At 40.8% G+C, this 22,760-nt stretch overlaps 1 protein-coding gene across 3 annotated transcripts in view; it reads left to right on the top strand.

The window, feature by feature from the left end:
- LOC140359862 (receptor tyrosine-protein kinase erbB-4-like) overlaps positions 1 to 22,760 on the top strand; it is a 338,304-nt gene that overhangs the window by 285,575 nt on the left and 29,969 nt on the right. For all 3 annotated transcript variants that reach the window (XM_072445068.1, XM_072445070.1, XM_072445069.1), the window contains exons 15-20: positions 2,042 to 2,196; positions 4,832 to 4,876; positions 8,589 to 8,721; positions 12,007 to 12,129; positions 13,175 to 13,273; positions 18,738 to 18,923. In XM_072445068.1, coding sequence (XP_072301169.1) covers positions 2,042 to 2,196; positions 4,832 to 4,876; positions 8,589 to 8,721; positions 12,007 to 12,129; positions 13,175 to 13,273; positions 18,738 to 18,923 — 741 coding nt within the window. The remainder of the gene's footprint in view (positions 1 to 2,041; positions 2,197 to 4,831; positions 4,877 to 8,588; positions 8,722 to 12,006; positions 12,130 to 13,174; positions 13,274 to 18,737; positions 18,924 to 22,760) is intronic.

Consider the following 22,760-nt stretch of genomic DNA (forward strand, 5'->3'; position numbering starts at 1 on the left):
GTGGAAGTACAATGTAACAGAAGACTAGTAGTACTTGTTGCTGTTGTAGTCTCAAGTAAAAATGTGCACGTAAAATTCATTGTTTACTTGTTGTTCTACGTCTAATTAATGCAATTAGATAATCAAATGACTCACTTTGTTGTAAGATTATTGAATAAACCGTTACATTTACAGTCCTATAGATAAACTATATCTTGTGTGTGCTCATTCAATAACATTTACTATGATGTGTATCAGTATGTGTTTGTCAATGAGCATTCTGCTAACATAGACCCTCCTCCTTCTCCTCCCTCTCCTCCCTCTCCTCCTCTCTCTCTCCTCCTCTCCCTCTCCTCCCTCTCCTCCCTCTCCTCCTCTCTCTCTCCTCCTCTCCCTCTCCTCCCTCTCCTCCCTCTCCTCCTCTCTCTCTCCTCCTCTCCCTCTCCTCCCTCTCCTCCCTCTCCTCCCTCTCCTCCTCTCTCTCTCCTCCTCTCCCTCTCCTCCCTCTCCTCCCTCTCCTCCTCTCCCTCTCCTCCCTCTCCTCCTCTCCCTCTCCTCCCTCTCCTTCTCTCTCTCTCCTCCTCTCCCTCTCCTCCCTCTCCTCCTCTCTCTCTCCTCCTCTCCCTCTCCTGCCTCTCCTCCTCTCCCTCTCCTCCCTCTCCTCCTCTCTCTCTCCTCCTCTCCCTCTCCTCCCTCTCCTCCCTCTCCTTCTCTCTCTCTCCTCCTCTCCCTCTCCTCCTTCTCCTCCCTCCTCTCCCTCTCCTCCCTCTCCTCCTCTCCCTCTCCTGCCTCTCCTCCTCTCCCTCTCCTCCCTCTCCTCCTCTCTCTCTCCTCCTCTCCCTCTCCTCCCTCTCCTCCCTCTCCTTCTCTCTCTCTCCTCCTCTCCCTCTCCTCCCTCTCCTCCCTCTCCTCCTCTCTCTCTCCTCCTCTCCCTCTCCTCCCTCTCCTCCCTCTCCTCCTCTCTCTCTCCTCCTCTCCCTCTCCTCCCTCTCCTCCCTCTCCTCCTCTCTCTCTCCTCCTCTCCCTCTCCTCCCTCTCCTCCCTCTCCTCCTCTCTCTCTCCTCCTCTCTCTCTCCTCCTCTCCCTCTCCTCCCTCTCCTCCCTCTCCTCCTCTCTCTCTCCTCCTCTCCCTCTCCTCCCTCTCCTCCCTCTCCTCCTCTCTCTCTCCTCCTCTCCCTCTCCTCCCTCTCCTCCCTCTCCTCCTCTCTCTCTCCTCCTCTCCCTCTCCTCCCTCTCCTCCTCTCTCTCTCCTCCTCTCCCTCTCCTCCCTCTCCTCCCTCTCCTCCTCTCTCTCTCCTCCTCTCCCTCTCCTCCCTCTCCTCCCTCTCCTCCCTCTCCTCCCTCTCCTCCTCTCTCTCTCCTCCTCTCCCTCTCCTCCCTCTCCTCCCTCTCCTCCCTCTCCTCCCTCTCCTCCTCTCTCTCTCCTCCTCTCTCTCCTCACTCTCCTCCCTCTGCGTCTCTTATATTAGCTCCATAAACCCTGTTCGGGGCGAATCGTGGTCATTGTGTGTGCTGTGAGCTATGGTTAATATGGGCTGCTCCGCTCGTGTTGTTTTATGCGTCTCATCTGTCTGCGCTCGCCTCATTTTTCACTCTCTGCCTTTGTCTCTCCTCTGTCTCTCTCTCTCTCCTCTCTCTCTGCCTTTCTCATTCACACGCACACCTCTGTAATCCCGCTTCCTCTCTGTCATCCATCTCCCGCACACCTTCTGAATTACCCAAGTGCCCTGCTCAATTTGCCTATGTGGCACTCGGATATCTCTTTGCTCCTTGTGCGAAGTCTTACTAATTAAAAATGAGAACATATTTTATCATAGTTTGGTCATCATTTGTCACAACCGTACTACTATACGTTGTGACCTTGATAGCATAATAGGTAGTTTGAACAAAAAGTATAGTCAGTAGTACTTCCTTACGTTAAACCTGTAATTTATATACATTTAATGCTATTGCGGAACTAGGCAAAGTGGTGAAATCCCCATGGACACGAGCATCTGGTGGTGTCAAACTGCCTATGCCACGAGAACTAAATCTTTATTTTGTCGGTGTTGTTTTCCCATAGGGCCCGGAGCATTGTATAAAGTGCCTTCACGTCAAAGATGGACCAAACTGTGTGGAGAAATGTCCGGACGGGCTGCAGGGCGCCAACAGCTTCATCTTTAAGTACGCCGAGGCCAACAACGAGTGTCACCCCTGCCACGCCAACTGCACCCAGGGGTAAGAGCGCCCGGGGCAGGCTTCAAATATACAGGCTCAATGCGTGGCTGGGAAAAACGCATTAAACTCAAATTAAAATGATGTATGAGATGTGTCTGAAAGTGTAACTGGGTAAGTATGCAGGTGAGCAACAGGTGGATAGAAACATGCATTAAAAAACAAGCTAAATAACCTAGATTAATAAAAATATAAGCTACAACACTGTTATGCACAATGAGTGGCTATATGACTTTGTATCGTGCTGCACATAATGACAACATGAAGATTATTCCTCCAAGATATTGCCATGATATTTAGTAACACCTGAATGTTAAGCCCAATTTCAGTTTGAAGTTCACTCCATGAAAAAGGTGCATCAAAACTGAAATTATGTTTTATCCAACTCAGTTCAGACTATAGGGACAGACAACCTCAGGTTATAGTCACATGTACAGCAGTGTTAACAGTATTCATTGTACTGTCAGATAGGGTAAGGTGGTAACTAAGGAGTATTTCAAGTATCTGTAGTAGTATTGTGGTAGCAGTAACAGAGCTTTATGAGTAAAACTTGCCAAAATATATGCTGCATTCTGATCATCATCCTCTGTCTGGTTACTGTTGTGTAATCAATTACCTTAGATGACTAAATCAGCAATTTCCCATTCTTTTCCATCCTATTTCAGCACCACCTGTTTCAGAGTAGACTTTGTGCCACATTATACTTTCTCATTTTCTGGTAATGCGCAATTTCTGATCTTAATCAATTTTGTTCCTAAAATGAATCCATGGACAGCATATTTGATATCATAGTATTCCATTTGTAACCTAAAAGCCTCTTATTTGCTATTTAATTTAAAGTCTAGTGGAACAGTTTAAAGGGCCACATCCCGTTAAATACATGACATCCATACATCCAGAAAAGTATAATAATTATGGAGTGGGGTTGTCAAAAGTATCAAAAATCAGATACTAATCACTACCAAAACTAGTATAGAAGCTGGATACTCATTTAATCAAGTATCGATGCTTAAAAAAATACATAAAACAGAACTAAATTGGCCTTTTCAGAACAGTTTTACATTATCTTGTGCTTTAGCAGAACTTGTACACAAAGTACTATGTTGGAAATGTCAGTATATTGTTTAAACCTTGGCTTAAATCAGTAACCCTTCTACAGCACTTTTCAAGATACACAAAGACACTTTACCTAGAGGAGACAGAAATAGGATACATTTATTGAAAGGTGGTTTTGAAGAGATTTTCTGCGTTTTTGAGTCTCTGTTCAGATGACTTATTTTTCTTTAGACTTTTTTTAATATTTAGTGGTTAAATGTGCCTTATGGAACTTTTCTTGGAGGGAGAGCTCTACCATGTTTTTGTGTGACACCATCTGATATTTTTAAATATAATTATACATTTATTCTATTAAGTATCTAGTGTTACCAGCTGCTTGCCTTCATAAGAATAGATACTTTTATACCGTACTGTGGCACAAACGACAACAGCAAAGCGATAATGACGACAAGCAGGTTGTGGACTCTCAACCAGAATAGTTATATTCCTTGACCATAACTTTCACAATAAGAATAATTGCCAACAATTTAGCTCATTCCTAAATAAAGAATAAAATAAATGAATAAGCAATGGCATAGGAGAACAGAAATGCTCACTGCAAAACATATTTTTAACATAGACGCATGGATCTGCCCACAAAGTTTAGATTCTTTCTTTTTCTGTATTTGCCCACAGGCGTCACATAAACACATGGCTTTGTTGATGCTCTCTGCATTTCCTGTCTAAATATAGAGATGAGAAGAGAATAGATAGAGCAGTCGGTCCCTTTACTTATTCTAACATATGCAATCTGTATCAGCAAGTTCACTCCGGGCGTCATTTAAAAAAAACATATTGATATAATAATAACATACATATTTTACTGGCTAATTCATGAAGGCTACTAATGAATTTGGTTTGTTTTGTCTGGAATGCTGGATGAAATCTAGTACTTTGATACAAAAAAGTAGTATTTATTAACCAGAACAACTAAACATCATGAAAGTTCACTGCCTTATACATTAAAGCACGAGTTTACTGTGTTTTCTTCTCCAACTGAAGCTTAGACTTTGGGTTTTGATGTTTTCTAAAGCCTTCTATAGATCAATTTATATTTATATGATTTTCAAACTGCATATGACAGGTCAGACAACTCACTTCACTCAAAAATGTAATTGTGAAAAGCTCATCAAGAAATGTTGCTGAAGTTCATTTGAACTTCCTGGTTGGACATGGGTAGCAGACTGTGCAATTACAATAACATAACTGTTACCTAAAGCAACCAAACTGCAAACAAGGTCTCACGCTCATCTAATTTACACAATTATTATTATTTGACAAGTAAGCTATACGACAACACCTTTATTTTGTTAAAGTAATGTTAAAAACGGTCAGATTTGTTTTTAAATCACAGGCATTATCCCACCACATAAAGTAAGAATAAGAAAAAACATTGAAACGCACTTTACCCTTTGTCTGAAGAGATTTAAAAGGACGAGCGTAAGAGTTTGATCAGGTCTGACAAGGACATCCTCCACACTGAACAGACCGTCATAACTTTATCCCAGAGTTTGAGCTGTTCTTTCACCTCTTGTCTTTGCAGATGTATTGGACCAAGACTCCAGGATTGCATCGGCTGGATGGACAGGTACTAAATAATTAGCTGTGGTTCCCTTTGTGCGGGGCTCTAGCTCTACACCACACAAACACATAATAACATCACAGGAAGCAAAGTCTCTTATTAATGAGTGGCTCGGAGGCTAAAATCCAGGAGTACGTGTGTGTGTGTGTGATCTGCCCGCTGCTTGATAAATTGATGGCACTTTCGCTTTTGTTCCAAGTCTGAGAGGGAGCAAATGGAACAAACTACAGCTAAGTGTTTACCACAAATAGATTTACAGATTTCTAAAGGAGCCAGGTGGGGATCAGGTGGCATAAAGAAAAACTGGCAATGCGCAACACCTTCATTTCACTAAAAAGTTCACATGGACAACAATAGTAGTTCACAGCACGAATACGGATAGTCCAGGGGCGTCCAAACTTTTTTCACCAAGGGCCGCATTTATAAACTTAAAGGGGGCAGAGGGCCACAAACGACTTGACAATGTCGAATTTGTTGAATGACAAAGTGAATCATTCGAAATTTTCCATTTGATGTAATTGCGATGAGCCTCCACACCTTTAATTAGACCTAGAACATTAATATTGGGTTGGTATAACATCAATATCCTGGAATGTTCCCAATTTCACAGTAAGAAGTACTAGTTTTTGTTGTTTGGAAGCTGGAGGGCCATACAAAATTGGTCTGAGGGCCGCATTTGGCCCCCGGGCCCTAGTTTGGACATGCCTGGGATAGTCCATTCATTTCACCAGTTTAATACACATTTGGAAATAGATTCATCAATAACACTTCACAATAACTACACTTTTAATAGCTTTAAAAAGAATGATTCAGGTTTAGTAAGGACTCTTTTTATTAAGTAAGCCCGACTCATTCAAAATTGTGCTTTATTAATGCCACTCAATGTGATGCTATTATACAGTCTTATCCAGGTACAGTATCCACTAAAAGATTGTCCTGAGTTTGGAGCTTCTGTGTCTTATTTACTTCACAGAAAGGAAAGTATTTGGCATCAATATTGAGCTCTCAGTCACAATCTGAATGTTAGTTAATATAGACCGCCTGTTGCTACGAGGAACAATTAGCAACATGGCATAGCTCGTTTTTGTGGCTCACCTGTTTGAGTTTGTGCAGAGGCAGGTGGGATATTGCTCTCAGTTTGACCTGTGAATGGCTCTTATCAGCAGACGGATCACGGTGTCTGGTCCAGAACAGTCAGTGTATCTCCTCCATCTCTCACCTGTGACTCCGAGCGTGACAAATCGCAGCTTATCACAAATACATGATTACACTAAACCTTTAAAGGGCATCTTCTGCTGGCATTATCCCACATTATCGCTGGCTTAAGATAACATCTATTAATCACATCTTGTTCAGTGATGTATTATGCTTGATGGTAAAAAAAACAAAAAAATATGCAATGTACTGTAGCTTTGAATTTCTCATACTTTCTTCACAAAAGCAAAGGACAACAATAAACAAGAAATGTACAGGTACATTAGGGTGCATTGGGGGTTAAATGTATGTATGAAGTAGAGAATGATGAAAAGAACAGACAACAAATCTTAACATGGAGACATTTTTTATTTATTTCCTTTACTTTTTTAAAAACTAGAAAATCTCTTTCTTTCAATGGAGTTTTCGTTTACTTTGTATTGCTCTTTAGCTCCAGTGGAGGTCAACAGCCCTGCCCACTTCGAAGCTCACAGAAGATTCAGTAGTACATTTTTCATCCGTTTTTCCCTCAGACTTTCCCGTTTAAATGCTTCAGCAGAGGTTAACCAGCTTTGTAACTATTATCCATGATGTGAATATATTTACTTTTAGACAATTTCAGAAATACATTTAAATTAGACTGTGTGATTTGTTCATATTACCACATACATACACTTGCATCATACATGGCTGCTTAGCTCCTTGCATGCGTTCCAACTTGTATTTATTTTTTCTAGTCTAAATGGGGGGAAATCAATGGGTAATTTACTTCTGTAACTTTGTGGTCGGTGAAAGGTTTTGAGCTCAATTTATTTTTGATTTATTGCTATATTGGTCAAATATCTGGTGTGGGATTTACCTCTGATTTCTAATATAAATACATGTTATTCATTTGATTTACTTTACTTTACTTATATCCAATAGTGTTCTATACAAATACACAAAGTTGACCCAAACCTACCGGTAATTGTAGCTAAGGACACACTGACCAGGAACACCTTCTGATGAGAGAATGTTTTATTTGTCTGTTGCTCGTCTCGCATGGTGTGTAAGGTGCTGATATTTCACTCTTACTCTTACTGTTTGCCTCGTCGCTCTGATTAAGACAGCGCCCCAGTGCACCTTGAGCAAATTAGCCGGAGCTCTACGGTGCGGCCCATAACGTATTATTGAGAGCTTTGATTTCGAATGACAGCGTTGGCACGTCACTTAAAATTCACTTTGATGGTTATTTCCATGTTTTTGATCTAGTCCTCAGGTTTAATGAGAAGCCGTGGATGGATGTTTGTCGAAAGAGCAAAGTAAGAAACTAAAAAAAAACCTGACTAAAACAAGGTGTGGCTTGGAGAAACAGGACTTTTATAGATTTTTAGAAATAAGGAGTTATAATAACCATGGAATTAAACGAAGTAATGAGCATCGAGGATTATGAATCAGAACTAGATGGTCAGTGTCCAGGCTGCCCTTCACCTAAGGCCCATAATAACTGGGCAAGGATCTAGTCCATTCTCTCCTATTGCAATAAAGAAGAAGATAAAAGATGAATTAAACCTGTTTTCCTCAGACCAGTGCTTCTCAAACTGTGGTACGTGTACTGGTGGCACTCAGGCTCTTCTGTAGTTTTTGTGTTTGTTTAATTTGGAATGTGGTAAATGTTATTCTTCCTTTAGGGTTACGCAGCAGTCGTAGTTAAGATCTGTTTTAGATCTGGTTTGGATTAGATTCGGTGGGAGATATATATTGTTCTAAGGTGGTGTTTGGTGTGAAAAGTTTGAAAGTCGACGCCTTAAAATGTATGATATTGATGTGAACATACGAAATATACTTAGATAACATTATTACACTTTCTTTCAGTCTTCTTCACAAACTGGATTTTAGATGTTCATTGCGTCATGTCTCTCCCCCTCTCTTCCCTCTCCCCCTCTCTTCCCTCTCTTCCCTCTCTCCTCTCTCTCCTCTCTCCCCTCTCCCCCTCTCTTCCCTCTCTACCCTCTCTCCTCTCTCCCCTCTCTCTCCTCTCTCCTCTCTCCCCTCTCTACCCTCTCCCCCTCTCTTCCCTCTCTACCCTCTCTCCTCTCTCCCCTCTCTCCCCTCTCTCCCCTCTCTCTCCTCTCTCCTCTCTCCCCTCTCTACCCTCTCCCCCTCTCTTCCCTCTCTACCCTCTCTCCTCTCTCCCCTCTCTCCCCTCTCTCCCCTCTCTACCCTCTCTCCTCTCTCTCCTCTCTCCCCTCTCCCCCTCTCTTCCCTCTCTACCCTCTCTACCCTCTCTCCTCTCTCCCCTCTCTCCCCTCTCCCCCTCTCTTCCCTCTCTACCCTCTCTCCTCTCTCCCCTCTCTCCCCTCTCTCTCCTCTCTCCTCTCTCCCCTCTCTCCCCTCTCTCCCCTCTCTCCCCTCTCTCTCTGGCCCCTCTCTCTCCCCTCTCTCCCCTCTCTCCCCTCTCTCTCTGGCCCCTCTCTCTCCCCTCTCTCTCTGGCCCCTCTCTCTCCCCTCTCTCCCCTCCCTCTCTGGCCCCTCTCCTGTGCAGGACGCCTCTGATCGCAGCGGGGGTGATCGGCGGCCTCTTCATGGTGGTCATCATGGTGCTGAGTGTGGCCGTGTCCATGCGCCGCAAGAACATCAAGAAGAAGAGGGCGCTGAGACGCTTTCTGGAGACAGAGGTGAGGTGATATATCAGTAGGGATGAAATAGATCACATCAAACCTTTCATTTCACTGACGAAAAATAGTCTGGGAGAAAGTTTCTAGTTAGTGTTAGTTGTAGATGTATTGTATTAGCATAAAGTGACCAAATTATAGTCATTATCAGACGTATGCTTCAGTTACATGTTGTAGGCCCCAGGAAATTAAAGTCTTAGAATAATTGAATGCAATATTTGTCCTTACGTGCTTGTCAAAACAATAAAAAATTGCCTTTTTTCCAACCACTTCTCCTATTGCTCAGATTCGGTGTGGATTTCACATGTCACAGTGAAGTGTGAACGTTCAGAAGCAGCACAATGTTGTATTTACCTCTTAAAGTTATACATGAATCCTGTGAAAAAATATAAATTGTGTTTTAGAGAATTGCCCCTGTGAAAAACTATAGATTTTGTAATTATTTGTATTTCTTAATTATTTCTAAGATGCTAGGAAATAACACAAAGAGTAGCTTCAGTCTTGATATAGAACTTTTGTGTGTTTGCAGTGCACATATTACACCGTTGCTATTTGCTCTTTCAGTCCATTCACGTCGCGATTCAAATTACAGTCCTATCTGCTTTATTTAAACAGAAAGTATTTGTGTTTTGATTTCAAACTGAAGTAAAAGAAAGTAAAAACGTAAGCTCATACAGTACATCTGACAAACTTTCCTCTAGCCTGTGGTGCAGTTTCCATAGTGTGACTGGAGAGGACTCTTCTGTCAGTAAATGGGACAGGTCTGCAGCATTATCTGAAGACCAAGTGCTCGTCCTCCGTTCTAAAAGCAGCCGAGTAGACCAGCTCCTGCTCTTGTCCGGGTTTGAACAGGGCCTAAAGTGTCGCTGAATTACGCCCGATGCTTGGCGCCGTAATGACAAACTGCTGGAGCGCTGATGTGGCCTATTATTACACCGCTCTCATGTGCCACACGGGCTGTTTCTCAATTACCCATATTACTTAACAAGAACTCTTATCACGTTGTTCTCTTAAACTCCACCAGATTAAATCATATCAGTGGCACACAATGGTGGCGATAGTAAAGCTATTAAAATGTTGAGAATGCTGAGAGTAATGCAAAACGGTAGGAACTGAAGCTCACATAATAGTTTAGGTTTTATCTTATCTTTACTTTAAATTAGTTCCTTGTGCTGTATATTTAGTGATGCTTTATTAAGTAAGACAGTTAATTTCAAGTATATCATCAAATAAAGCTACAACTAAAATGTCTACCACTTAATATAAGCTTGTTGCAGGGGTAATTATCGATGCAAATTTACCATTGCAACAAGACTATGTGCTGTCCAGGCTGCAGTTCAATGCCACAATGCATTTGTTGAGATCAAACTTCAGATTTAATCCATTTAAAATAGACACTGTGTTTAATGATAGTATGAGTCTTTTCCCACAAATTAGCCTTTGAAGTTTAAGAACCTTTTGAAGTTTTGTCAGACCTGCCTTTTCGCATCATAACTTGTCATAACTTTGGCTGCACTTTGCTGCCTTCCTCAGAAGTGTGTTACTGTGAAGTGTCTGATCAGCTGATTCAAATAAATTATGGAGTTGTCTTACTACTTGGAGCAGTAAGACAACTTCTTCAGGATTGTATCCCCGATATGAGGAAGTTGGTACATCATCCAGATATACAGTATACAGTGTGTTTTTCTGGATTTTGATGGCCTCCCTGATCCAACAAGTTGTTTTTCTCTGTGCTTATGACCTTAACGTCCAATAATCAATACCTATTTAACTACTTAAACTAATAAAACTAATACAAAACTGGACTATGACATTTGAACTCTTGGCCTCCAGAGATATATACATTTTTATGCACTTATAGAAGGCACTATGGTTTAGTTGTTGCTGTCGTGCTATACAAATAAAGTTGGATTGATTGATTTGAAGGTAATTAATGTCCTCTAAAAACATGCATTCCATTGTAAAATATGTGTTTGTCTATGTGTATTCTTTCAAATAACCTGGTACTGGCCACGTCTTACCCATCTGAGACGCCTAGTTGTTCACAAAAAGAACAAAGATAAACTGATTACAGTCTCTGTTTTCAAAACTAGTAGAAGTGGACAGCTCCTGTGTGTTTTCAGCACCACCTCCGCTGGACAGCTCCTCACACTCACGGTCCCTACAGTAGCATGTTTACACTGCTCTCCACTCTACAGTTATATTGTAATGTAATGTGCCTTTAGTGTTGTTGTGTGTGGAACCTCTCGCCTTCCCTGTGTCTCGCCTGCGGCCTCTGACTTGTTGTTCCATTTAAATGAAGAATGGCTGTTGTTCTTAATCAAATGGTAACTATGAGCTGCAGGGACATTCCGGGCTGTGTTTTTCCTTACACACATCTCTGGCGTTCTCCTGCCCTCTTTTGTTTCTCATTTCTCCGCCTCTCCTAGGTCCTTCTTCTTGTAGTGTTTTACTTATTCAAGAGTGTACAAAGTAAATAGTTAGCTGTTTAATCACATATACGTGTTTTGGAACGTTTCTTTTCTGTCAAAAAGAGGATTCGGTTTTTATTTCATGTTTGGTCCTAGTGTAATTCTGGTTTGGTTCTGTTTTCTGTGCGGTTTTCTAGTGGAGGATTATAATACCTTTGTCAAGTCTCAAACTAAATGCTGAAACACAAATAAGTGTTATTTTTCATTCACAATTGCTGATACAATCTGATGAACGACAGTGAAGTTTTGGCAAAAGACATCACAGACTTTGATTCTCAGAGTGTTTCAATCCTAATAGACCTTCAGTATTAGACACAGTTCTAGTAAAAGTGTTTCATTGGAGAATTTCATGTGTGACTCTCACCTTGAATAGGCTTCAAGGCTGCATGAAAAGAATAGAAATCAACTGGCAGATAGTTAAATATTGTGTATTTGTTGGCAAGTACCTGATATAATCTTTCTCCAGATAAATGTTAGTTGTCATGATACAATGCTGTTTGTACAACCAAAAATACTGTGTAATGACATTAAGTTTTAGCAGCATGGTTGGATAAAGATAAGCTCACCCACACGTGCAGAAATACTAAACGAAACAATTAAACATAGACTGTGTTTTATTTGAAAATAATATGTACTTCAACTATAATACGCAATGCTTTATTTATATTGCCCACTAGGTTGCTACACATTGCTTGCCTGACCAGCCAAGACCACAAGCTTTGAAAATAGTTTACAAAGACATTTTGGTCTGGAATCCAAAATGTCAATATTTCCCTGTGACTTTTTACTGTCTGTGTCGCATCTTTTTTTGTTTCAGCTGGTGGAGCCCCTTACCCCCAGCGGCACTGCACCTAACCAGGCCCAACTACGAATTCTGAAGGAGACAGAGCTTAAACGGGTCAAGATCCTCGGGTCTGGAGCGTTCGGGACTGTTTACAGGGTAACTGCCAGATTTTATTTTTTACTAGAATCAAGCTTAGCCTAGTAAATAAAAGTCATTTTATGGATCTACTATCCATGAAGGGAGGGACTGGCAGGGTTATATTAATGATGTGGAATGAGTTGGTGTCCGGAGGCGGGGGATGAATGGAATAAGTAATGGCACACACAGTGGAGCCCCAGGGGATCAGGCAAATGAGAGCTGAGGTCACCACCAGAGGGATGCGGAGGAGAGGGATGTTGCCAAAGACACCAATGACATTTTACTGATGCTATCTCACATATCAGAGATGTGTCATCCTCCTACCCAACCCTTTATAGTTCAGCAGCTCGCATCTGGGTCAAAGTTATGCACCATTTAGCTTCTAAGAGCCTGTGGGAGACTCCTCTGTGTGAACTTATTAAGCATCAGGTCAGAATTCCAGAGGTTAGGCTTGAGAACGATGCAATAAAAGTTCAAAAGTTGAATGAATGATTTTAAGTAAATGGAACAATGCTGTAAAATATGAGATTTGATTTATTTGCATTAAAATGTGACATGTTGAATTATACTACCTTAAGCACAAACAGTAAGTTACATGGAGAATCTTGTCAATACATATAAAATATGTAACCCAGGTCAACTAGGACAATATTCATAGTTACTTTTGCAATATATTAATACAATATTTGGATAGTTATAATATGGCAGAATTGGTAATAGTATAGTATACTATAATAACTACTCCTCCATTAGTCTTATAGAGTATAAGCAAATACTGAATTTATAATGAAGGAATTGTTTACTAAGAATTATTACCTTAGTGATACTTACTGAGCCTGAAAGCTTGTTGTTCCTTGTCCATGCTTTTTAATAAGAATCTGCCAAGAAATTTAAACTTGTGACTGTTATTTGAGCAGGAAGTAGTCACAAGTATTTTTCTATTCTATCCCTACATTAAGTCTATTCCTATATTTTATACAGGGTCTATACAAATAGTGTTACATTACATCTGTAGTTATTTGTGGAGGGTTTCTTGTCTTGATGGGACTTCTGTTTTCTTCAGGGGATCTGGGTTCCCGAAGGTGAAACGGTGAAGATCCCTGTGGCCATCAAAATCTTAAACGAGGCGACGGGACCCAAGGCAAATGTGGAGTTTATGGATGTAAGTACAGTCTGAAAATCTCTGCAAAAACATCACATAAACTTACCATTCATTATCATCACAGTTACACTTGCTATTAAGAGTTCAAAGTCTTTCTTTTGTGTAATAATGCATTAGGAGTTACACTTTAATACTAGTGGGCCTTGCACATTACCCCACCGGCTCCATCTGCACAGTTGGCTCATTATGAAACATTTACCCATTTCTCAAGTCTGAAACAGTGTCTAAATTATTACCCTGATGATGCAACCGAGATGAAATAAGCCACATCAACACGAACATGCATCGAAAGCGACCCAATTGCGTTTTTGCGTGACAGTCAGAAGACATTTGGCGTTAACGTTTCTATTTTTATCGGCTTTGATGAATAACCTTTGTTAAATTGCATGCTCTTGTGCCCAACAATCAAAAACCAGCCACACTACCAAGGACGGTTTTTGAAAATAAACTTTTAATCGTGATCCAAGTCCAGTCTTAGCGCTATGTGGTAAAAGACTTCAATACTTGGCCTTTTTTTGGTGGGGCGGGACGTAATTACATTCCAGGGCATTTGTTCGTCTGCCAGCTCCCTAAAGAATGAAGATGATAATCAGCTGTTCTTTCATTCATATTTCAATAGGAATTTCAGCCAAACAGTCCAATTTTGAGCCATCGAGTTATTATGCCCTGGCAGTTAATATTCCAACGCTGGCCAAATAGTTCATTTTGAATATATTGCAAAACATTTAAAAAGTAATGTCAAAGTGTATTTATTAAAGAGTTGCTGTGTAGGAGAAAAAGTTGCCCTAATGCTAAATGTCTTCATAATAATAATAATAATAATAATAATAATAACTTTTATTTATATAGCGCTTTTCAGTGACCCAAAGACGCTGAACATATATAAAAAAGGGGGGGGTATTTACAGACAGGGGGGGACAACACGTACAATACACATTAATATACAGATAAAATGAACAAGACAGAAGAAGTAGAGAGAAAAAGATGGGGATGTAACAGGGGGTAGAAGTGTAGGCAATGGGGTAGAGGAGGCTAGGGGTAGGGGAGGTCATAGGCTTGGGTGAAGAGGTATGTTTTTAGGCGGGATTTGAATGTTGTGAGTGAGGGAGAGTGGCGGACAGGTTGGGGGAGGGAGTTCCAGAGTCGGGGTGCTGTTCGGGAGAATGCTCTGTCGCCAAAAGTTTTGAGTCGGGATGTTGGTGCGGTCAGGGTGAGAGAGGAGGAGGATCGGAGAGCTCGGGTGGGGCGGTGGGGGATGAGGAGGTCAGACAGGTAGGGGGGGGCAAGGTGGTGAAGAGCTTTGAAGGTGAGGAGGAGTATTTTAAAGTTTATGCGCTGCTTGATGGGGAGCCAGTGGAGAGAGCGGAGAACGGGAGTGATGTGTTCACGGGACCGGGTGTGGGTGAGGAGGCGGGCAGCGGAGTTTTGGACCATTTGGAGTCTATGGAGGGAATGGGAGGAGATGCCAGTGAGGAGGGAGTTGCAGTAGTCAAGGCGGGAGGAGATGAAGGCATGGATGAGGGATTCAGCAGCGGGGAGGGTGAGGCAGTGTCGGATTTTGGCGATGCGGCGGAGGTGGAAGTATGAGGTCTTGACAATGTGGCTGACATGGGGAGTGAAGGAGAGGGTGGGGTCCATGATGACTCCGAGATTGCGTACCAGGGTAGAGGGGGTGATGGTCGAGGTGTCGATGCTGAGTGAAAAGGGACCAGTTTTATTGAGAGTGGATTTGGTGCCAATGAGGAGGAGCTCTGTTTTGTCACTGTTCAGTTTGAGGAAGTTGAGAGTGAGCCATGATTTTATTGTAGAGATGCAGGTTTCGATGTGGCTGAGGGGAGGGTTTTGGGTGGATTTGGTGGTGAGGTATATCTGGGTGTCGTCAGCGTAGCAGTGAAAGTCCAGGTTGAGTTGGCGGAGGATGTGACCAAGGGGGAAGATGTAGCAGATGAAGAGGAGGGGGCCGAGGACTGAGCCCTGGGGGACCCCCTGCGTTACTGGGGAGAGGGTGGATGAGTGACCGGAGAGGGAAATGAACTCTTGCCTGTTGGTGAGGTAGGATGTGAGCCAGTCAAGTGCAGAGCCCTCAACACCCAGTTGGCGCAGCCTTTGTAGGAGGATGGAATGGTTTATAGTGTCAAAGGCTGCGCTGAGGTCTAGTAGTAACAGGATGTTGAGGGCCCCGGAGTCTGCAGAGGTGAGGAGATCGTTGAGTACTTTGACCAGGGCTGTTTCAGTGCTGTGAAGTGGGCGGAAGCCAGATTGGAGGGGTTCATAGAGGTTGTTTGACTGGAGGTGGGTGTGAAGTTGGGCGGCGACGATGCGTTCCAGCGTTTTTGAGAGGAACGGCAGGTTGGAGATGGGGCGGTAGTTGGAGAGGTTGGCGGAGTCTGGGGTGGGTTTTTTGAGGATGGGGGTGATGGAGGCCAGTTTGTAGATGGAAGGAACATGGCCGAGGGATAAAGACTGGTTGAAGAGGGTGGTGAGATGGGGGATGAGAGCAGGGAGGCAGGCCTTGGTTAGAGTCGTTGGGAGGGGGTCGAGAGAGCAGGTGGTGGTTTTGGAAGCGGTGATGAGGTCTATGATATGAGAGGAGTTAACAGAGGAGAAGGTGGTGAGGGCAGGGAAGGGTGGGTGGTCAGGGAGAGGAGGGGGGGCAGGGGTGGGGGTGGTGATGGAGTTAATGGAGACGGCAGTCATGGAGCTGTTGATTTTGGAAATTTTGTCATATTCTTTTCTTATCATTTCTAAGTAGATGCAATGAAGTGAGAGGAAACACTGTTCTTTGCATCTTAGTTTCCCGAAGGGGGCAAGTTCGATCTTCATTATTTATCTGTTAATGCATTCTTTCTAACTTGTAAAACATGCACGCTATTGAATAATGCTAATTTCTCTTCAGCCACGTAGCAACGAGTTCATTTTGGAGCAGATCAATGTCTCTCCACTCTCTTAAATGAAGCTTACCCAGACCGTTTTTGAAGCTAGACAAAGCTAGTCTGGCTCACTTTTGAGCAAGAAGATTAAATAAGAAAGAATGCGACTTAAAACCAAAGGGCAAAAAGCAGATATAAACAGAAAACATTTTCATCAAAGTCTGATTTGATCTCGTGATAAACCACTGAAACTAATGTTGAGTTGATAGTCTTAGCAAAATAAAGCTACATTATTTCCTGTTTATTGATAGACAACACTAACATTTTGCCAAACCCAATGCAGTAGGAAGTAGTTTCAATGTGTTCTCCAACTTCAGTCTCGCCTCAGAGCACCACAAACAAGTCTGCAAGAATACTGTAGTAAACCATACTTAAAGTACAGAGTTAGCAGGATCACTGTGGCTTCATATTAGTTATAATGAGAAAACACTTTATTGCCATTGTCAGTGAACACAATTTACAACTAAGAAATGTGCTTTGGTTAGAGTCCAAATACATACTCCCCATAACATCAGATGAATGACTTTAAATGTTGTAGGTCTTCTCCAGCAAGCAAACAAGCGTGATTTACTTTGGGAATACATCATACCACTGTTGGTGGTTTCTTTGAAGCTGGGCTGTTTGTATGGTATCTGTCTTATTCAAATGCATGTGCCCAAAGCCATTATTATACCTTATGTACTCTGCATCGCATCTATCTGGTGACAAATAGAAGGAGAAAGCCATAAAACTTGTGTGTAGTGTCAAATGAAGTAGCTTCGCAGTCGCACTTAATAGATTAAGGTCTATTTCTGTTTGGTTAAGCATTTCATATGAATGATTGCAGTTAATATGCATTTTGTGCCACATGTCTGCTTTTGTTTTAAGTATGTGTATTGTCTTTAGCCCACAGAAACAAAGAGAACGTGTCAGCACTTACCTTTAGTGGCTTTCTCTAAAACCTATGAAGTTAGAAATCTGGGGGTAATAATGGGCTCAGACTGAAATTCTAACAGCCACGTCAATTCAATAACATCAGCAGCTTTCTTTTTAAACATTGCTAAAATCAAAAATATAGTGTTTAAACCAGATTTGGAGAGACTTATCCATGCGTTTGTCTCCATTAGATTAGACTGTAACGGCTGCTCACTGGCCTCTCCAAACGAGCTGTAAAGCAACAGTAGAACATCCAGAACGCTGCTGCTCGGGTCCTGACTAGAACCAGGAAGTACCATCACATTAGTCCTGTCCTCTGATGTGTCTGATGTTAGTACCATATGAACCATCTTGGCCCTCAGGACCCGGCCTCCTGGTGGTGCCCAGAGTCAGGATTAAACATTGTAAACCAAATGAAACAGCGTTTCAGTTATACACAGCTATAATCTTTACTAGTCAGTGTTCCTGAAGATGTGACACTGACCTCTACTCTGACCATGTTCAAATCTACTTTCAAAACACTTCTGTTTAGCTGTGCATGTGACTGAAAGTATTTTACCTGTACTTTACCTGTACTACTCTCCTAAAGTACATTTTATAAGGATTATTTAAGTTTTTATCTAGTTGTATTGAGATTAGATTTTTTTCTGGTATGTGGAGCATTTTGAATGACTTTGTGTATGAATTGTGCTCTAAAAATAAACTTGCCTTCCCTTTTTGCCGGTGATAGAAGTGCACAAAAAAGCAAAATAGTCACAGCAGCTGTATTTGGAGTAGTAGCAGTAGTTAAGTTGTAGTGACTTGGTGTTGGCACAGAGGTTAGTATACCAGCCATATAGCAAGGAGGTTGTCCATTAGAATTTAAATCAAAATTAGATCATAAACATATTTAAATATGCTCTATTATTATCTAAATATACACATGAATACACACCCAAATAGCCCAAACAAATAGCCTGCATATCCTTTACCTTTACACGTTAATTGTTTATGGGAATCTTTGATGTCAGGTTTTGACTACATTTGTGCTGTTCCTGACTTAGTTCAAGAGGAAGTGGAGGCTAAAACAGAATAAAAGCTCTTGTGATCTTTGGAAATGTGGTCTAGGCATGTAAACATCATAAACATACTCTTTGAAGATGCTCTCTCATTGTCACTCATCAAATGACTACTGGATGGAACATCAGCAAGAGTGATTAGCCATTAGTTATCTTACTCAGTGCTTCTCAAACGGTCATAGCGGTATGTTGAGTGATGCACAGACTTGTACACACAGACACAGAAACATACAGATCTATAGTTACAGATGTATAATAATTAAAAATAGACTAATGCACTATTTGAAACCCGACATGTTTGCAGTCTGTGCAGTGCTGATGATAAAGGGCCTTGGATAATGGAATAGTCAGGTATTTTACTTATATTTAAATATTTAGTCTTTTGCATGATAAAAAGTCAGGAAAAGGTCAGATATTGACAGATGCTTAAGAACCTTCTGCAGGACTGAAATAGCATAATTGTGCATCTAAATTGCATTATAATCCGTCTTAACATAGTTTTTCTGGTTTTGGCTTTGCTTGTTCCTTGCTCTGTGTCTGAGTGTGTCTCTGTGTGTCCAGGAGGCCCTGATCATGGCCAGTATGGAGCATCCTCACCTGGTGCGACTGCTGGGGGTGTGTTTGAGCCCCACCATTCAGCTGGTCACTCAGCTCATGCCCCACGGCTGTCTCCTCGACTACGTGCACGAGCACAAGGACAACATCGGCTCACAGCTGCTGCTCAACTGGTGTGTGCAGATCGCCAAGGTAAGGAAGCAACAGTACGTACACAGAGCATACATACAGCGGCACAATTATCCATGCAAAATGCTTAATTATCAATGCACATGAGATCTTTTACTGAATAATACTTGTGTTACATTTTTCTTAAGGTCGTCTTGAGTAGCAAAATGCTCTAATATTAATGTATTCAGCAATATTGTCTTGAATGTGAAAACAGCTGTTAGACTATTACGGTACATTAAATCCAACCTTCGAACATAATGAAGGGAAACTTTATAATTACTAACACCATGGTGAGATGGTAATACTGTAATCCTAAATTCATACATGTTCCATTGTTAAAAGTTACCGTTTACTCCTTAACTCTCTCTAATGAAAAGTACAAACAAAGGCATTTTCTTTGAGCGCGCCGTGCTGCTGTGGGGGTCGGAGCAGACAGTGGAGTCCAGTTCTCCAGAGAACTCCAGTAAATAATTCAGAAGAAGGCTTGACTTTGTTGGAAGAAGTCAGGAGCGCAGCGCGACTACAGAGTGCTGGACTTTTTAAATAGACCTGCAGTTTTCTTAATAATACAGTACTACTATACAATCTAACTACTGAGTGATACACTAGTTAGATTGTGCTTATAGATGTGGTATCTTATGAATTGTAACTTCTCTATTTGACCAAACAACAAATAAATACATTTGATGATGATTTTTCTTAATTAAAAGTTCATAAAGTAGTGTGTATTCCTGAAGAATATAATACTTTTCTTAAAAATCACTTGGCATCAAAAACATGGCATCAATTTAGTATAAATTTGAGATTGAATTTTTTAAGTTGAACCACCACCACCAAGTTACATTTATTATGAAATTCTTTACGTTTAGCTGATTTACCCCTGAATCTTTCACTTTTTTCTGGACACTAAATCTTTGTCAATGTAAGATGGGACCATTTTCTTTATTGATTTATGTATTTACTTATTGTCATTTGAAAAATCTCCTATGTCAGTTTATTATTTCCCCCTTTATTGTTCACAATCTTCATAAAAACCCTTTGCACCTTCAGTCTCCAAAGCACCATTTAGGGTCTCACAAAAGCAATGCAACTTCTTTAAGCGATATTAAACCATTCACTACATGTGGACTGCCTGGTTCACCTCATGAAGTGTTTTTTTTTATCCCAAAGGCAATCAGAACATGCATTAATCCTGACAAACTCCCCACACAGAGCTATACAAATATTCCTACTGTATAGAATTAATCACACAAATTTCCTCTTGGAGAGAAAGCTAAGTCATTGTTCTACCAGCGCGGAGTAAACCGATTGCAGTGGCCTTTGTGAACACTTGTCAACCGCCAGAAATGTATAATTCATAACGTGAAGGTATGATTGTGTATTATTTACCAGCTACAGGGTCTCCAGCATGTATTGTTTAGTGTTTTCAATAATTGCATACTGCTGCCGGGGACAGCGACGCCTCTTGGGATTAGCCACTAACAATAAGAGACCTACACACTCTTGGACAATGGATACAAATGAATAATGTCAACAATGTAAACAACTGGCAATATAGATGTCAAAGTGCAGCACAAATGATATAATACTGTTTGAATATAGACAAAGCTATCTCCACAGGAGATGTAACAATAGTCATTTATTTTACAGGCAGTCAGCTATTCCACTACAATCAAACTGTATTTTTTATTATGGACTCATTTTCTTCTTTAACTGTTTATTCAGCTAAAATATAATTCTTCTTTTAGAAAAGTACTATCACTTAATCTGGTATACAGAAGTATTTAGGCTATGTGTCTTATAGTATTTATTTATTTATATTTATTCATTTTAATTGTCTATAATCTGTAGTTTACTTACATAAATGTAAGAAAAAACTATTTTACTTTTTCAGTATGTCATCTTTTCATAGAAAAAAAAGCATTTTATGCATATAAATGGCCAAGATTGCACATATTTGGGATTTGAATCTGACAAATGAAATAATTCTTCATTTGGTTGGCATTTAAATTACAAAACTATTTTGCATATCTTATTGAGTATTTCATTAAACTTGATCAGACTGAAAAGTCGCCTCATTTATTGGGATTAAAACTTTAATTAAATAAAGCTTGGAATTTTATATTAACAAATTCTTCAGTACGATTTGTCAAAATCTTGTTGAGTCACCAGATTGTCAACTTTGGTGTGTCGATGCGACTTTAAGGGCTGATGTTTAGGTCCCTGCGAGAGGAAAAAGCTTTTGAAGTTATATTGTCCCATGTAAATCTATAGATGAAGTGGATCAAATGAAATGATAAAACATATTTTAGTTCAGATTTGACCATTTTTAGAGAGCAAACTGACTCTCTAAAAAAAGACAGTTCTACCTTTCCTGTGTATTTATGCCTCTGTGTTGCTTTCAAGTATCAGGTTTCTATAGCAACATGCCAGCCCTCTCTCCTCTCGCCTGCCGTCATGGCCGCCATCGTCACCATGGATTATTAATGAACCCTCCAAAGCCATGCTAATAAGTAAATCCATCTTTATATGTTCAGTACGTGTGGCTGAGATGTCTTATAGAATTTCACCCTACTTCTAATACTGATATATTTTGTGTTCGTCTTTACCCATGCTATAACACAATATTTCAAACTGCCCTCATTTTGTCAACTTGCATTTCAAATCTTTTACTTAGCCCAGGGTTTGTTTTCCTTTATGTCTGCGCACACATCAGCCGCATGTCTCAGCTTGTCAAAGAACATCGGAAAATATTTTAGAAGTAACCGGCTCCACCAGTCACACATTATGGTGATTTAAGAGCTAAAAGTACAACTCCACATGCCTTAAAATGTAGTTTTTCTGTACATTTACCCTGCTGCACGGCACACATCATCCAGCTAATATTTACAATCAGTCACCAGCAAAGATGTATGTTTTTAGAAGAACTAATCTCTGAGTGCTTTGCTTTCTAAGGTTGTGTGGACTGAACTAAAACTATATAAAATGCTAAGACTCACTGTCAGACACACATAAGACCCAAAAGTGTAACTTAGAATGCATGAAAAAATATGATCAAACATTTGCTGCTTTGTACATTGGTTTAGTTTGTACATGGTTATAACAGCATATATACAGTGCCACATCATGTCATGTAATACACAATATTTAGTTTTTAGTATGAAATGTCAACCCATTTTTTTTATTATTCTGTAATTAAGGAATTGATGATTTAGAAGATTTTGATGCTGAAGATTTGTCCTTTTTCTAAGAATCCACACTAAAAAGATGTCTGTTCTTGAGACAAATCCAGGCCTTGAACCCTCCGTGATCCACACTATGTAACAATAACCAAAACACTGTGATACTGTTGTCACAAGTCTCACCAAAAGATCATGGGCCGTCACAATATTTTGCATCAAAGTCTTGTTAAGGCATTTTAAAGGGAAAAGGAGAAAGTATTATATCTACAATTCTATTTGCTTCACACAGTATTGTAAGAAATATGAAAATGTATTTAATAGAGATAATATCGTACATCAAGGTTTGCGTGACATCCCTAGTCCACACACTCAAACTGTTTGTTCATTTTCTCACCAGAGGGCTGTGGTGTGGTGTTAATTGGTCTGCATTAACTATTCACCAGTTCATTTCTGTTCCAGCAGATTTAGTAATGACACTCTGTTTGGCCTGAGGCTTTTTCACTCAATCCACGTCAGAATACAATTGTGCACTGAAGCTTAATTACCAACATTTCATCTGTATGTCACTGTCTGTGTGTCATCCGCATGTGAAGGTGAGTTTAAAAGATCTCGTTCAAACACAACTGCAGCTCATCTCTCCCTCTTCTCTACAGCGTTGAGCTTCTTGTTTTTGGAA

This window comes from Eucyclogobius newberryi, unplaced genomic scaffold (assembly GCF_026437365.1).
Source record: "Eucyclogobius newberryi isolate DKJ021-1_F unplaced genomic scaffold, fEucNew1.0.hap1 SCAF_14, whole genome shotgun sequence".
Classification (NCBI taxonomy): Eukaryota; Metazoa; Chordata; class Actinopteri; order Gobiiformes; family Gobiidae; genus Eucyclogobius; species Eucyclogobius newberryi.